The following is a 15,133-nucleotide window of genomic DNA, read 5'->3' as shown; positions in this document are numbered from 1 at the left end:
AACTGTTTCATGTATTTCTCTAACATTAATGAAACTGTTTCATGTATTTCTCTAAAATTAAAATAATGAAGATGATAATATCTATGATTAACACCCTCCACAATAAAAATGATTAATCAACCTCTCATAATTACAAAAAAATGAATAAAATAAAAAATTATGATCGGTTGAATGCGGTTTGCACGGTTTGTACAAATTGAGTGGTTTGCATTTGATCGCTCCCCTATATATATATAGGGAGAGAGAGAGAGAGAGAGAGAGAGAGAGAGAGAGAGAGAGAGGGAGGAGGAGGAGGAGGAGGAGGATTGGGTTCACGTGAAACTAACCTGTTTTCGTGAGATTATTTTTTTACACTTGAAACTTCACAGTAAAATATCGTGAAGGAAAAAAATCCGAACTTTCTCAGCAAAAACACTGTGAAAGTTACTTTCACAGTGTTTGCTGTAAAATTTCAAGTGTAAAGTGGTATCATAAAAACATGTTGGTCTCACATAATCCCAAATATGTGATATATATATATATATATATATATATATATATATTGAGTTTTCGAGCAGGTCAGTGACCAAAAATCAAACCCAACTTGAACCCAAACCCCAATATATTCTCCCAAAAATCGGATTTTGAATTTTCGGATTTTACACAAACACCTATTTTAAGTTCAGGTTCAAATTTTGAATAATTCGTGTTTTACACACCGCTACCAAAGAACCAGACGATCTAGTTTAAAAACAGATTTGATTAAATTTCAAATTTTATTCATAAACTACATATCAATTTACAGATTTCCTAAATTATTTGGTTCTTCATAATCGTCTATTTTTAATGTTTAAATAATCAACACGTGTCCACATTACACAAGAGTTTCTTTAAAGGGTATTAATTTTTGGTTCATTCGCTATTTTCTTCTTCAATCACATCATCTTTAATTTCTTGTCTTCATCAACTTTTTTAGATATAAATTACAATCGAAAACATATTTAATCGTTTTACCAAAAACCAAATACGACATCGTAACATATTTTCTTTAATTTCATCACGAGACATTACGTCTTTTTCAATATAAAATTTTAACGTTTAATAAAATCAATCATTATAACACAATTAAAACTTCAAATAAAAACAAGTCTCACAGCGGAAGTCTTCTATACCGTAAAACCGAAACCGAAGGTCTATAAATTCTATTTTGTGACATAGCGGAATAAGATATGTATGACAACAAAAACTACTACTTGAAAGAAATAGAGTCTAGTGGACTTAGGGGCCGTTTACCAAACACTTACTTGGTAAACGCTTACCGGTAAAATTTAACACTATCATTTACTTACCGGGGGTAAGATTTTAGTCCACCAAAACGGTTTCGTATGCAACAATTTACCTGGTAAGCGCTTACCGTGATAATAGTCGTCACATTCACTTACCGGGTAAGACTCTTGGTCTTTGTCTCGCTCTTATCGGGTAAGATTATTGGTCTTTATCATATTCATCCGGTAAGGTAATGTGACTTGGTGTTCACCTACCCGAGTAAGCGTTTGGTAAACAGCCCCTTAGATGTGTGACATACCTTTGTGTAGTCTTGGAGTTTTGACCTTTGAATGCATGCAACTAGTCAACTAATAAGCTCAGTAAGTTCATAGTTTGATGTAACAAGTAATAATTTATTTAAATTATAGCTTATTCATGCACATATACATATATCATAAATAAACGTGTGTATAGTTTAGTATCATTTACAAAAATAGAATTTGAGATCTAATACTTGTTGGCATGATATATATGGCTTAATATACTTCCACATGGTCGAGGCTCTTACCTTGATCCGTACGACTCACACCCATCTGCTTAAATATTGGTGTCCCGATAGTAACATAAAGATGTGCCCACTTCTACAAGTTAATTTGACACGACCCACAAACTAATGAGAATCATATATTAATATAAACGGAATACAAGTCCTTTGTGCTAACGTCGGCAATGTATTTTGTATTCTTTTTTTGGATGCTACATATTATTTTATTTTATTTTGAATTTCAAAAGCAGACTCTTTCCCAGTCGAAACTTATGAAGTTTGTGCAGTTTTACAAACCAATGAACCATAATTTGAATTTGATTTGATTTTAGGTTTGTTTTTTTTACGAACACTTATAGTTGTGAAAATGGATATTTTGGCCTTTTTAAATTGTAAATATCAGTGTACGATTTAATTTTATTCTAAGCATTTAACTATATGTAATATTTTACTTCTGTAAGCTTGTTTTGTTCAATTAGGGTGCGTTTGGTACGTGGAACAGGGTGGAACAGGACAGGACAGGACACACTTGTCCCACGTTTGGTGTGTTTTTAAGTGGAACTAACTGGAACTAACTTGCACACACATGGGACACGGGTGTTCACCCTTTACCCCTGGAACTAAGTGGAACAGACTTTTTTTTTACTAATCTACCCTCCATCGCTCCTCCATGCTCGCTCCTCCATGCTCAGACTCCATCGCTCCTCCATCGCTCCTCCATACTCACTCCTCCATTCTCAGACTGCCTCCATCGCACCCTCATCGTGCGTCCTTCCCCATCGGCGACGGCGACGGCGACGGCGACGGGAGGTTTGAATCGATTTCCTTCTCCATCGCTCCTCCATGCTCACTCGCTCCTCCATGCTCAGACTCCATCGCACTCGCTCCTCCATTCTCAGACTGACTCCATCGCTCCTCCATGCTCAGACTCCATCGCACCCTCCTTCTCCTTCATCAGGTACACGATTTCCTTCTCCATCGCTATGAATCGATTTAGGGTTTGCTGGTTGCTTTGCTTGAATCGATTTAGGGTTTGCTGGTTGTAATGCTTGAATCGATTTAGGGTTTGAATCGATTTATGGATCTGTTTGCTGTGAAATTGGGTTTTGATCGAAATTTGTCACTGTAAAATTGATTGAAGTTGTATAAAATCGATTTAGGGTTTGAATAATTTAATAATTGATCTGAATCGATTTAGGGTTTGCTGTAAAATTGATTGTCACAGCTCTAGTTTGTCACTGTAAATTTGTCACTGTAAAATCGATTTAGGGTTTGAAATTTGTCACTGTAAAATCGATTTAGGGTTTGTAAATTTGTCACTGTAAAATCGATTTAGGGTTTGAAATTTGTCACTGTAAAATCGATTTAGGGTTTGTAAATTTGTCACTGTAAAATCGATTTAGGGTTTGAAATTTGTCATTGTAAAATTGGGTTTTGATCATGGTGGTTAGAATTCTAGGATTGACTCAGTAGGGGTAAATTGGTCATTTTAACCAGTTCTGTCCAGTCCTATCAGGTCTTACCAAACGCTGAACAGCTGTCCTGTCCTGTCCTGTCCTGTTCTGTCCCGTCCTGTCCTGTCCTGTCCTGTCTGCGTTCCAAACGCACCCTTATATAACAAGAAACATGTAAACTAAAAATATTTTAAATATGTTATATCTAATCTTTTGACCCGATTCTTATTTTCGGTAATATACTTTCGAAACTTCCATTTTGGTATGTAAAATGTAAGGTTTTAAACATTTAAGTACCCGGGTAACTGGTTGAAGCATTAACTGAGTTATCATGTTAATGTGGTGAATGATGTGATATCATGTTAACCAAAATGTAAAGTTTTAAACATTTATTGTCACTATTATAGAATGTCGCTAATACGTGTGATCATATATAATAGTTAAATATAAATTCCAGTTAGGAAATTTTCTTTGTGGAGCTCTTGAGAGTTGGAATCATTTGGGGTCTTTTGAGACGACGTGATCTTCATATTTATACGTATGCTTGATGTAACCACTACTTTATGTCCATAATTTTGGGAGCCGATATTATGCAACTTTGATGAGACTTCTTATTAGTAAATTATAATATGTACATTAACAAAAGAATCTTTCATCATTAATTTTTGCTTATAGAAGCTACCTGCAATGAATGTCAAAACAGTAATAGACATCGCTAACCGTTAGAAAATAGGTTGTCGTGATTTTTGATTGATCACGTGTCAAGGAGATACTTAATCGTGAGTTTATCTTAATCATTTGTTGTTATAATTTTTTCACCCAAACAAGCTCAAATAAAGAATCGTGTCAAAAGTAGAGTTAAAATAAGAAGCATAAAAAGAGATCTGGACTCTTGATCACCTTTAATCTCAAATTCACATATAAATCGCACTTGATATGAAGATTATTCTGATGCATATCATCTTAGGGGCTTTTTACCAACACTTACCTGGGTAAGTGTTTACCGATAATTTAAAACTATCAGTTACTTACCGAGTAAGATTTTAGTTCACTAAAACGATACCGTATGCAACAATTAACCTGGTAAGTGCTAACTATGGTAAGAGTCGTCGTCGTCACTTACCGGGTAAGACTTTCAGTCCTTACCTTCGCTCTTATCGGGTAAGATTTTTGGTCTTTGCCATATTGATTTAGTAAGGTAATGTGACTTGGTAAGCACTTAACATGATAAGTGTTTGGTAAACAGCCCGTAAATCATGGAAATTACTGAAATGCGGAGAAAAGTATATAAGAAAAAGAAACGACACATTTTGGGATCATATATTAACGAGTAAAATTAATGGATCGTTTATCAAACACTTACCCGGTAAGTATTTACCGGTAAAACTTAATACTATTATGTACTTACCGGGTAAGATTTTAGTCCACAAAAACGACATAGTATACAATAATTTACCCGGTAAGCGCTTACCGAGTAAGACTCTTGATGTTTGTCTCGTTATTACCTGGTAAGATTCTTGGTCCTTATTATATTTATTAAGAAAAATAATGTTACTTGATAAACACTTATCAAGATAAACGTTTAGTAAACGGTCCTTTAATGTTTTTAAAACCATGATTCACGGGTAGTGTTTTTTTATGAGCAACTTTCCCTTTTTGTCCTTTAAAGAACATTTTAAATAACAATCAACTACGATGCACGTGCAATTGTACGATGCACGTGGTAATTATCATCCTTTTTTAGTGCCCTTTCTCTTTTTCGGTGGATCACTCGGTGCAATTCTGAAATATATATGGTTGAATTAACGTCACATCAATTTGTTTTTATAAGATCATAAAATAATATTAAAATTTTATAGCAAAATATGAAGAAAAAAAAAACTAAGCTTTTACAGTAAAATACTACAAAAAAAACATTGAATAAATGTTAACTTATCCGATTAAGTCATTTTTCTATTTCAAATAGATTAGATTTTTTTTTTATCAAAGATTCAAATTTCTTAGTTCGATTCAATAAGATATGAATATCCTTGATTTGGATTTTACAATGTTTTATTGTGAAGTTCAGTTATGTTTATGTGATCTCACAAGTTTCATGAAAATAGTCTGGAGTCATTAGGAGTTATTAATTTTTTTCCTTATTTTTCTTCTTATTTTGTAGGTCATAACTGTAATTTCGAAACCGTAAATAGAGTCATAGCTGTATTTTTTTAAAATCGAATATTACCAACAGACTAATATTATAAACGTCATAAAAATTCATTTTAATGTTCAATTTATGAACTACCGAGGATAATTTATACTCAAAATGTTTAATACTGATCGTTTCAATTAGAGAATTAACTATCGACAAAATCTACACAGATAAGTATTCACAAAGCACAATTAAAAAGAGATGGTACAAAAAGCAAAAAGAAAATGCGCCATTCTAGAAACGGCCACAAATGAACTTTGGATTTATAAATTGTTTATAATGGACAAACAGGTTAGGCTGTTAAATTCAATCTAGTTTAACAGTTTTATCGGCATGCTTTTTGTGACTGTAATTACAGTCTACTATTGAAAAGAAATAGTTGGGTTCGTTTTTAGAAAAACAAGACTTTCCATGGTCTTTTTATGCCTACGTAGTTGTTGAGGCCGTTTTTTCATATTCTATTTTTACGCTTCTATTGTTGACATTTTTTAATTTACCTTACATGTACAGATGTACTTTAAAATTTGGGCTTCAAAACAGGAACGAACTTGTGAAGGCTCCAACAGAATCCGATGCCTCTGTTCAACTAATTTTCACAAGTAAAATTTTTTTTTGTATGAAAAGTGCACACGTTATCAGGAATAATATAAAACACAATAAATATCAAGAAAAAAACTAAAAATTTCATCGAAATCAACCAAAAATCAAAAGTCTTTCAAAATCAAAAAAAAAAAAAAAAACCTAAAAAAATCTCTCGAAATCAATTAAAAACTTGAAAAAAACCTTCGAGGCAGTAGAATTCGTCTAAAGTCACATCGAACTACTTTCTAGGCCTTTAATCCCCTTAAAAATGCTACGGTTTAACAAAAAATTTAGGAGCCGTTTATTAAACGCTTACCCGGTAGGTCCTTACCTGGTAATTTTCCTTACCGAATAAACATGACAATGGTCAAAAATCTTACCCAGTAAGAACAATAATAAAGATGGAGAGTCTTACTCGGTAAATGAAGATACAACTCTTACTCGGGTAAGTATTTACTGGGTAAATTGTTGCATAGAATATCATTTTGATACTACAATCTTACTTGATAAAATAAATTATAATGTTAGACTTCTAATAATAAACGACTACCGAATAAACATTTAATTAAACGGACCTTACTTGGAAAAAAAAATGTATTTAGTAAAGGCAAAATAATATGGTCGATTATTTTTATTTACAGCCATCATGAATTTAATATACAACCTAACAAACACGTATTATAATTAAAAGTATTTTATATAAAGCCACATGATTCATTTAAATTCCAAAAATAATACATTTATTCTTAGAATAAAGTCAAACTTTATTTGTCCGATGCTTATTTTTGTTATATAATTTAAACACGTCTTTAACCAATAATAAAATACCTAATAAATCAAAAACCCATAGAAAGTTTCTCTCATTGATTCGTCGCAAAAATATTCCTTCGTTGATCTGTTGTTGAAAGTTTTTGTTGCTGATCCGTTGTTAATCCGTCGCTGATAGCATTATCTACAAGTTTTTGACCGATGAACGATAACGACGGATCAGTGACAGAAGACCCCTTTTAGCGACGGATCAGCGAGGGAATTTTCCCTAGCTAATACTCTTCATTTTTGTAATGTTTGGGGTTAATTATACATGTTTTATTAATTACTTAAATTATATATGGCTTGACATTTTTCTAGTAGATTATAACTACTTTAAGTGGTCGTTTATCAAATGTTTACCGAGTGTTACGTATTTTCTGGGTGAGCATGATAAAGACCTAAAATCTTACCCGATAAGAGGCACAACAAATACCAAAAATCTAACATGACAAGTGAAAAGAAGACTTTTACCCAACAGACGCTTATAACGATGATTTTGATGACCAATAATCTTATAGAATAAGGTAAGTGGGAATAACGTTCTTGAGGATAAGCTTTTACACAGTAAGTGTTTGGTAAACGACGTCTACGTCTAGTTATGATGTTTTAACTCTATTATGATGTTTTAGGGACCGTTTATCTAAACACTTACCCGATACGCGTTTACCGATAAAATTCAACACTATCGTTTACTTACCTGGTAAGATTTGAGTCCAACAAAAGACATTGTATATAATAACTGACCCGGTAAGTGCTAACCGTGGTAAGAGTCGTCGTTATCACTTACCGGGTAAGACTCTCAGTCCTTGTCTTCGCTCTTACAAGGTAAAATTCTTGGTCTTTGTCATATTCATCCGGTAAGGTAATGTGACTTGGTAAGCACTTCCCCAGGTAAACATTTGGTAAACGGCCCCTTAGTCTTTTACTCATTTAGCCAATTTGACGATCTAGGTTCCAACTTTCGAATAATGTTGGAAGAATGATTCATTTAAGTGAAATCATATGAGACTTTGTTGTTTTAAAATGTTATAGTTATTTTATACAAATGAGATTCCTTGAAATTAGATGCATAAGATAGAGAAATAATATTTTATAAAATATATTGAATATTTTAATAATATAATTCATATTATAATCTTCAAAATAGAGATGTTGCTAGAGATGAATATAAATTTCTTTAGAGTCCGTTTGGTTTGCAGGAATGGATTATTCAAATTTGGGGGCATTTGGATTTCGAATTTATTTCAACACCGTGTTTTATTTGTAGGATTGTTCAAATTTGAAATCTTATGATTTATTTGAAATCCCTCAAACATAGGATTTTGAAATCCCACGAGAGTGGTTGGGATTTTACGGGATTTTTTATATAATAATGTTTTAAAATATGTTAAAAACACTTATTTTCTAATAAATCATTAATAAAAAAGTAATTTAATTATTTTTTCAATTTGTTTTTATAAATTATTTTTTAAAAATGAAAATTCATTCCATTTCATTCCAAATTTATCAAATCAAACATATATTTTTATAAATCCCAAATCCCTCAAAACCATTCCTTTAAAGATTTTAGGGGGTGTTTGAGATTGCTTATTTGAAATAACTTATGATTTTCTACAAAAATATTTATCAACTTATTATAAGTTAAAATGATTTAATTTTTTCAGAAACTCCTTAATACTGATTTGACACTGATATAAACTGTTTATCCAAACATTCAAAAATATTTATTACTAATATTACATCAAAATAAATCAATAAATTATTTTTATAAACAATAAATTATTTTTATAAACAATCTTAAAAGCCTTTTATTCAATTTTTTAATTTAAAAAATATGTTATCAATAGATAATTTAATCTGATTATGATATTATTGTTTGGGCACGCGTATCACGGTGTCGACGGATATTGTGACACATGCCCATCCGCCTTAAAAACCGATGTGGATTGGATAGCCGGTTGGGTTTGAATCAATGACTCAGCTGGGTCAGGCCATCGATCGATCACGTTAATCATCCATTGCCCTCTCCTCTCTCTCCTTACATTTTCCGACTGAATCTCCTGCCATATCCTCTCGATTATCCAATCAGATTAACCCAGGTTTGTTGAATTTTGCATATTTTCATGTGTCCAACAAGTATTTTGCAGATTCCAGGTACTGTATCGCACTTTAATTATACTAACTTTACTGTGACTTTTTGTTGATGTAGAGGTTTTCGATCCGATTCGGTTGTTGTCAAGTTATTTCAGTTCAGATCCTTTGTTTAGCAGAATAAGTAAGTTTTGATCTCATCTACTTCGTATTTTTGCTTGTAGACACGAAATTTGTTCCGATTTGCTACACTGTATCACTAGATCGTTCTAAATTACAGTAAATCTCGTTGATGTGTAGGTTTTTGCTTCGATTCGACTATTTTTTAAGTTAATTCGGTTTATATTTGGGTTAAACGAGTTATTTTCGTTCTATGAGTTGGTAAAAGTGGCGATTAGGAAGCAGGAGTAATTTGATGAGTGAGTAACGCGAGTGTAAATTATGTTGCAGGGTAGATAATGGCTGTGACACATCTCCATGGCACTCTTCATGTGACGATTTATGAAGTTGATAAGCTCCGTATCAGTAATGGTGGCGGCAATATATTCTCGAAGGTATACAATACGTTTTTTTTTTCGTTACAATCAGCTTTTATACTCGTTGTATTAGTTTGACATCTTTTTTCCTTTGCTGAGGATGGTCGATGACAGATTTATATTGGTTGAGTCTGGCAAAAAGTTCAACATTTGGTTTTTGATTGTCACGTAGGTTAAGTTGCTTCAAAATTGATAAGAAAATTGTGGATAACTGAATTTTACTTAAAAATGCTACTCCTTTATAACATTATGCTTTGGATCTAGCACGGTAAAAGGGTTTTTCTTTGTTTTTGCAAGTTCTGAATTTATAAAGTACTAGATCTGAATACAAAGTCATATTCGGACCATGATTGCCAATGGAGGGAGCATTTGTCATTTTGAGTAAAAAAAGAAGCTGGATATTTTGTGTTCTTGAAGTACAAATTACGTAGTGATCAAGGCAGTAGTGATTTCTTTTAGTCTAGTCCTGTCATGTCTTGTTCGGTTCTAATCGTACCAAATACTAGATAGACAAATTGTTCTCTTCAGTATTGTCCAGTCTTGCTCCCTCCGGTCCAATACAATTTTGTCTGTGTACCAAATGTTTCCCTAAAGACTAATAAACCACCAGATTTTTTCATGCAATGCAGTTCTCTCTTGGCAACAAATGAGATTTTTGACATGGGGGGTCTCACAAGTACTGGATACTCGTACAGCGTACTTACATGTCATGCTAGTCGTCTTAACTGGAAGCTCTGTGTTCATGTTTTGAGCTAATTATTGGTTTCTTTGATGACTGAGATTGCTGACCGTAATGATTACATATGACATTTAAATTGATGTGTGTTTGTATATATATATATATATATATATATATTTCTGCATTGATATGATGCTACAACTGGTGAGGGTTAGTTGATAAGCAGAGGCCCTTTTTAAACACTAGCTGAAATATCGTTCTGTAAAGAGAAGTTGCAATTCTGATGCTGACCCTTGGTCTGGGTGCTCAGATTGTTCTGATGAGGAATCATCTAGTATTTTCGAGCTCAATTTGGTCTGAGCAGCCACTTCCAAAACATGGTTTCTGATTGTCTTTCAGACCAACTATCCTTCGTAACAATATCCATGCCGATGACATCTGGTTCCTTGAAGGTTCTGTTGTTTCCTTGTGATTTCCTGTTACATCTTAATCGATATGTGTACCTTTTACCTGATTTCTAGCTGTCATTCAGGAAAAATAGCAACTCTTTCTGTTGTAGAGTTTTTTCCTTGAATCTATAGTCTCATTCTTATCTCAGTCTTTGTTTTGTCAAGTCTGCAACTTGCAACTGTCTAGGGTAACATAATATTTTGGCTTTTGGAGTAACGGGTTTCTCATTGATGCTCTTCTTATGGCAGCTCGTGTCTAACATAGAGGAGACTGTTGGCTTTGGGAAAGGAACTGCCAAAATGTATGCAACAATCGACCTAGAAAAATGCAGAGTCGGACGGACTAGGATGATTGAGAATGACCCTGAAAACCCAAAGTGGTATGAGTCTTTCCACATCTATTGTGCTCACCCAGCTACTAATGTCATATTCACTGTTAAGGATGATAATCCCATTGGTGCAACTTTAATTGGAAGAGCTTATATCCCTGTTGAAGAACTCTTAGATGGGGAAGAAATGGATAGATGGGTCGAGATCTTGGATGAAGACCGAAATCCCATAGATGCTGGTTCTAAAATCCATGTGAAGCTACAGTATTTTGATGTTACTCAAGATCGTAACTGGAATCACGGGATCAAAAGTGGCAAATATCCTGGAGTTCCTTACACATTCTTCACTCAGAGACAAGGATGTCGGGTGTCCTTGTATCAAGATGCTCATGTACCCGACAATTTCATCCCTCAAATACCCCTTGCTGGTGGCAAATTCTATGAGCCACATAGATGCTGGGAAGATATATTTGATGCCATCACTAATGCAAAGCACTTCATCTATATTACTGGATGGTCTGTTTACACTCAGATAAGTTTGATAAGAGATTCAAGGAGGCAAAAGGCTGGAGGAGATGTTATGCTTGGCGAACTTCTAAAAAACAAAGCAAGTGAAGGTGTTAGGGTTCTTATGCTTATTTGGGATGACAGAACCTCTGTAGATGTAATTAAGAAGGATGGATTAATGGCTACCCATGACGAAGATACCGAAAACTACTTCAATGGTACCGATGTTCATTGTGTTTTATGCCCCCGAAACCCTGATGATGGTGGAAGTTTCATTCAGGACCTTCAAATCTCCACCATGTTCACTCATCACCAGAAAATTGTGGTGGTGGACGCCGAGATGCCCAGTGGGGAATCGCAGAGCAGGAGGGTGGTGAGTTTTGTTGGCGGTATTGATCTATGCGACGGGAGATATGATTCCCCCTTCCATTCCCTTTTCAGAACATTAGACACCGCTCACCATGACGATTTCCACCAGCCCAACTATACTGGAGCTTCCATAACCAAAGGTGGGCCCAGGGAGCCATGGCACGACATACACAGCCGACTTGAAGGACCGGTTGCTTGGGATGTTCTGTTCAATTTCGAACAACGGTGGAGAAAGCAAGGTGGGAAAGATCTTTTGGTTAACTTAAGGGAACTTGATGGCATCCTAACCTCCCCTTCTCCAGTCATGTTCCCTGATGACCAAGAGACATGGAACGTTCAGGTGTTCCGGTCCATTGATGGTGGGGCCGCTTTTGGGTTTCCCGACACACCAGAAGAGGCGGCAAAATCAGGTCTTGTTAGCGGAAAGGATAACATAATTGACCGAAGTATCCAGGATGCTTATATCCATGCTATAAGGAGAGCAAAACGTTTCATCTATATCGAAAACCAGTATTTCCTTGGAAGCTCTTACGCCTGGGAATTCGATGATATTAAGGGTGAGGATGTTGGTGCTTTGCACGTCATCCCGAAGGAACTTTCTTTAAAGATTGTTAGCAAGATTGAGGCTGGGGAGAAGTTTACTGTTTATGTTGTGGTACCCATGTGGCCGGAAGGGATTCCGGAGAGTGCTTCCGTTCAAGCGATATTAGACTGGCAAAGGAGGACGATGGAGATGATGTACAAAGATATTGTTGGGGCTCTTCAAGCTAAAGGCCTTGAGGACGATCCGAGAGATTACCTCACCTTTTTCTGTCTTGGAAACCGTGAGATGAAGAAGGACGGGGAATATGAACCTTCGGAAACACCCGAGCCTGATTCGGATTATATGAAAGCCCAGGAGGCCCGACGCTTCATGATCTACGTGCATGCGAAAATGATGATAGGTATGTGTCTTTTCCTTATGTCTCTAAAAATCTTATATTTAGAATCTGAACTCTTTGTTATGAACTTTAGCTTTTTTATTCTAGCATGGGTGGAAGATGCAAAGTCTAATAAAGGTGAATGATGCAGAGAATGTCTTCTTCAAGAAGGAAGACAATCTTCATTAGGAGCTGTTGTTGTTGGATTCCCATATATAGTTAGACATGGACCATCAAACCTATATATATAGTGTATATATATATAACATGACAACCAAAAAAAGGTTAAAAATTCGTGAGAACTGATAAAAATATTTTTTATATGATTTCTTTCGATCAAAAACTATGATTTAAGATATTGGTATTTGTGTTCACCTTATAACCTTTTCGTAAAAAATATTTTTAAATAGGTTCTCATGGGTTTATAACATTTTTGTGGTTCTCATTTGATTTAGCCTCTACATATATATATATATATATACACACATATACACACACAAAAGAATCCCCTCTCTTTGTAAGGAGCTTTTAGAGATGGATGAGGTTCCACATATTCCAACATGATATCAAAGCCAGGGTCTAGCACCACCTAGGAACCCGCACTCTTTTGCCTCCATTCTTGGAGACATCGTCTAGCCTCAGTTTGAGGGGACTTCTAAGAGTCTTACATCGGCCAGACATGGATCATCAAACCTTTTTATACGTAGAAATCCCCTTCTCCTCGTACTTTTGGTACATGGAGTGATGGAGGTGACAAAAACTTATAGTCCCACATTTTGTGCGGCAATTAAACTGGAACTAGCTAGGACTGAGTGTGACAAAAATGTTTTTTTCCTATCCCACCAAAGGTGGAACAAAAATCATGTAGGTGGGACAAGCTTAATAAATTACTAAACTACCAATGTCAAATTAAAACACTAAAACCTTCAACAATTCTATTACCTGCCTCCCTCTCCTCTCGTTTGCATACCAAAAGCATTAAAGAGATATTTAAAGGGGTTTCACATATCCTAACACATCTGTTTGGCACCATTAAATCACTACAGCTCTTTTTAAGTACGCATAACAAGCTCATTATAAATCGGAGCAAAGTATAGTCATGTTTTCTTATTTGCTCTTTCGTTCCACCTTCCACGTTACAGTCGATGATGAATACATAATAATCGGATCCGCCAACATCAACCAGCGATCCATGGACGGCGCTAGAGATTCCGAGATAGCCATGGGAGCCTACCAACCGTATCATCTAGCCACCAGGGGTGCACCAGCAAGGGGTCAGGTCCACGGCTTCCGTATGGCTTTATGGTACGAACACCTTGGCATGCTCGACGACAGCTTCCAAAACCCGGAAAACATAGAATGCGTGAAGAAGGTTAATCAGATCGCCGACAGATACTGGGATCTGTTTGCCAGTGAGAATCTCGAACAAGATCTCCCCGGCCACCTGCTTCGCTACCCAATCGGGGTTGCTAGCGAAGGGACCGTTACCGAACTTCCGGGATCGGAGTTTTTCCCGGATACGAAGGCACGTGTTCTCGGTGCCAAATCCGATTACCTTCCTCCTATCCTTACTGCGTAAGAAGAGATCGATCTGTCGGTTTACGGTTGGTAAATGGTATAATAAGATGTGTTTTTATGTTTCGCATAGTTATAATTATAATTATAATAAACATATGTTGGGAACTTTTGTGCTGAGATGTTGGCTTATAGCATATTTCCCAAAGGTTTGTATTTTCTTTTACCCTTTTCCCAGTGGGGGCAGGCAACTATCGATGCAATTTTTAAGATTTGTGTAATTCATCTGATGTATCTTTATGCAACTACTTGTTCTGTTTTGTTTTGTTTATTTTAGCTTGCTTGCTATCTTGTTTTTTTTTTTTTAAATTTGCTTTGTAAATTAGGGTTTTTTTTTTACGTCTATATCTTACCCCCGAACTTTATAACGGTGTGAGATTTTATAGGGTTAAATTTTGTGAGAGTACGTGGAGCACTGTTAGATAATTTTCTAGAAAACCCTTTGAGAAGATGAAATATTTTTCAACATATATTGAAAAGAAATGGTTACATTTAGTTGATTTGGGAGTCCCACATGCATGCTCCAACGGAGACTGAGGCGCACAAATGATTTGAGAGTAGAGATGGAAATTTTACCCGTTGGGGCGGGTACTCGATCCTTGCGGTGCGAGGATTCCTTGCTTTGGCAGGAAACTGGGTGGGAACGAAGGTTTATTTTCATAGCCGAAGTAGGGCTGGGATGGCATTACCATCCTCTAAACCGATGACGATGAAGTTTTTTTATTTTGTTAAATATATGTATATGTGTATACATGTGTATAACATATATTATATGATGGGGACCTTCTTTGAGAACCAATAAAATTATGATAACCTTGAGAACCTGTGCATCATGTATTATTTCATATG

The 15,133-nt window shown here is 35.3% G+C and overlaps 1 protein-coding gene across 2 annotated transcripts; it reads left to right on the top strand.

Annotated features, from left to right (window-relative positions):
• Positions 1-8,794: 8,794 nt before the first annotated feature.
• Positions 8,795-14,549, top strand: LOC112511081 (phospholipase D alpha 1). Of its 2 annotated transcripts, XM_025116487.1 has the most exons (5): positions 8,795-8,928; positions 9,039-9,104; positions 9,371-9,474; positions 10,834-12,733; positions 13,852-14,549. In XM_025116487.1, the coding sequence occupies exons 3-5, from the start codon at positions 9,379-9,381 to the stop codon at positions 14,286-14,288; spliced, it is 2,433 nt and encodes an 810-aa protein (XP_024972255.1). In that variant the 5' UTR covers positions 8,795-8,928; positions 9,039-9,104; positions 9,371-9,378; the 3' UTR covers positions 14,289-14,549. The 2 variants fall into 2 exon arrangements, with proteins under 2 accessions (XP_024972255.1, XP_024972256.1); XM_025116488.1 differs by lacking the exons at positions 8,795-8,928; positions 9,039-9,104 and adding an exon at positions 10,446-10,587 and having other exon boundaries at positions 9,460-9,474.
• The last annotated feature ends 584 nt before the right edge of the window (positions 14,550-15,133 follow it).

Source organism: Cynara cardunculus, assembly GCF_001531365.2.
Source record: "Cynara cardunculus var. scolymus isolate 2C chromosome LG 4, CcrdV1, whole genome shotgun sequence".
Classification (NCBI taxonomy): domain Eukaryota; kingdom Viridiplantae; phylum Streptophyta; class Magnoliopsida; order Asterales; family Asteraceae; genus Cynara; species Cynara cardunculus.
This window is presented reverse-complemented; position numbering and strand designations above follow the sequence as displayed.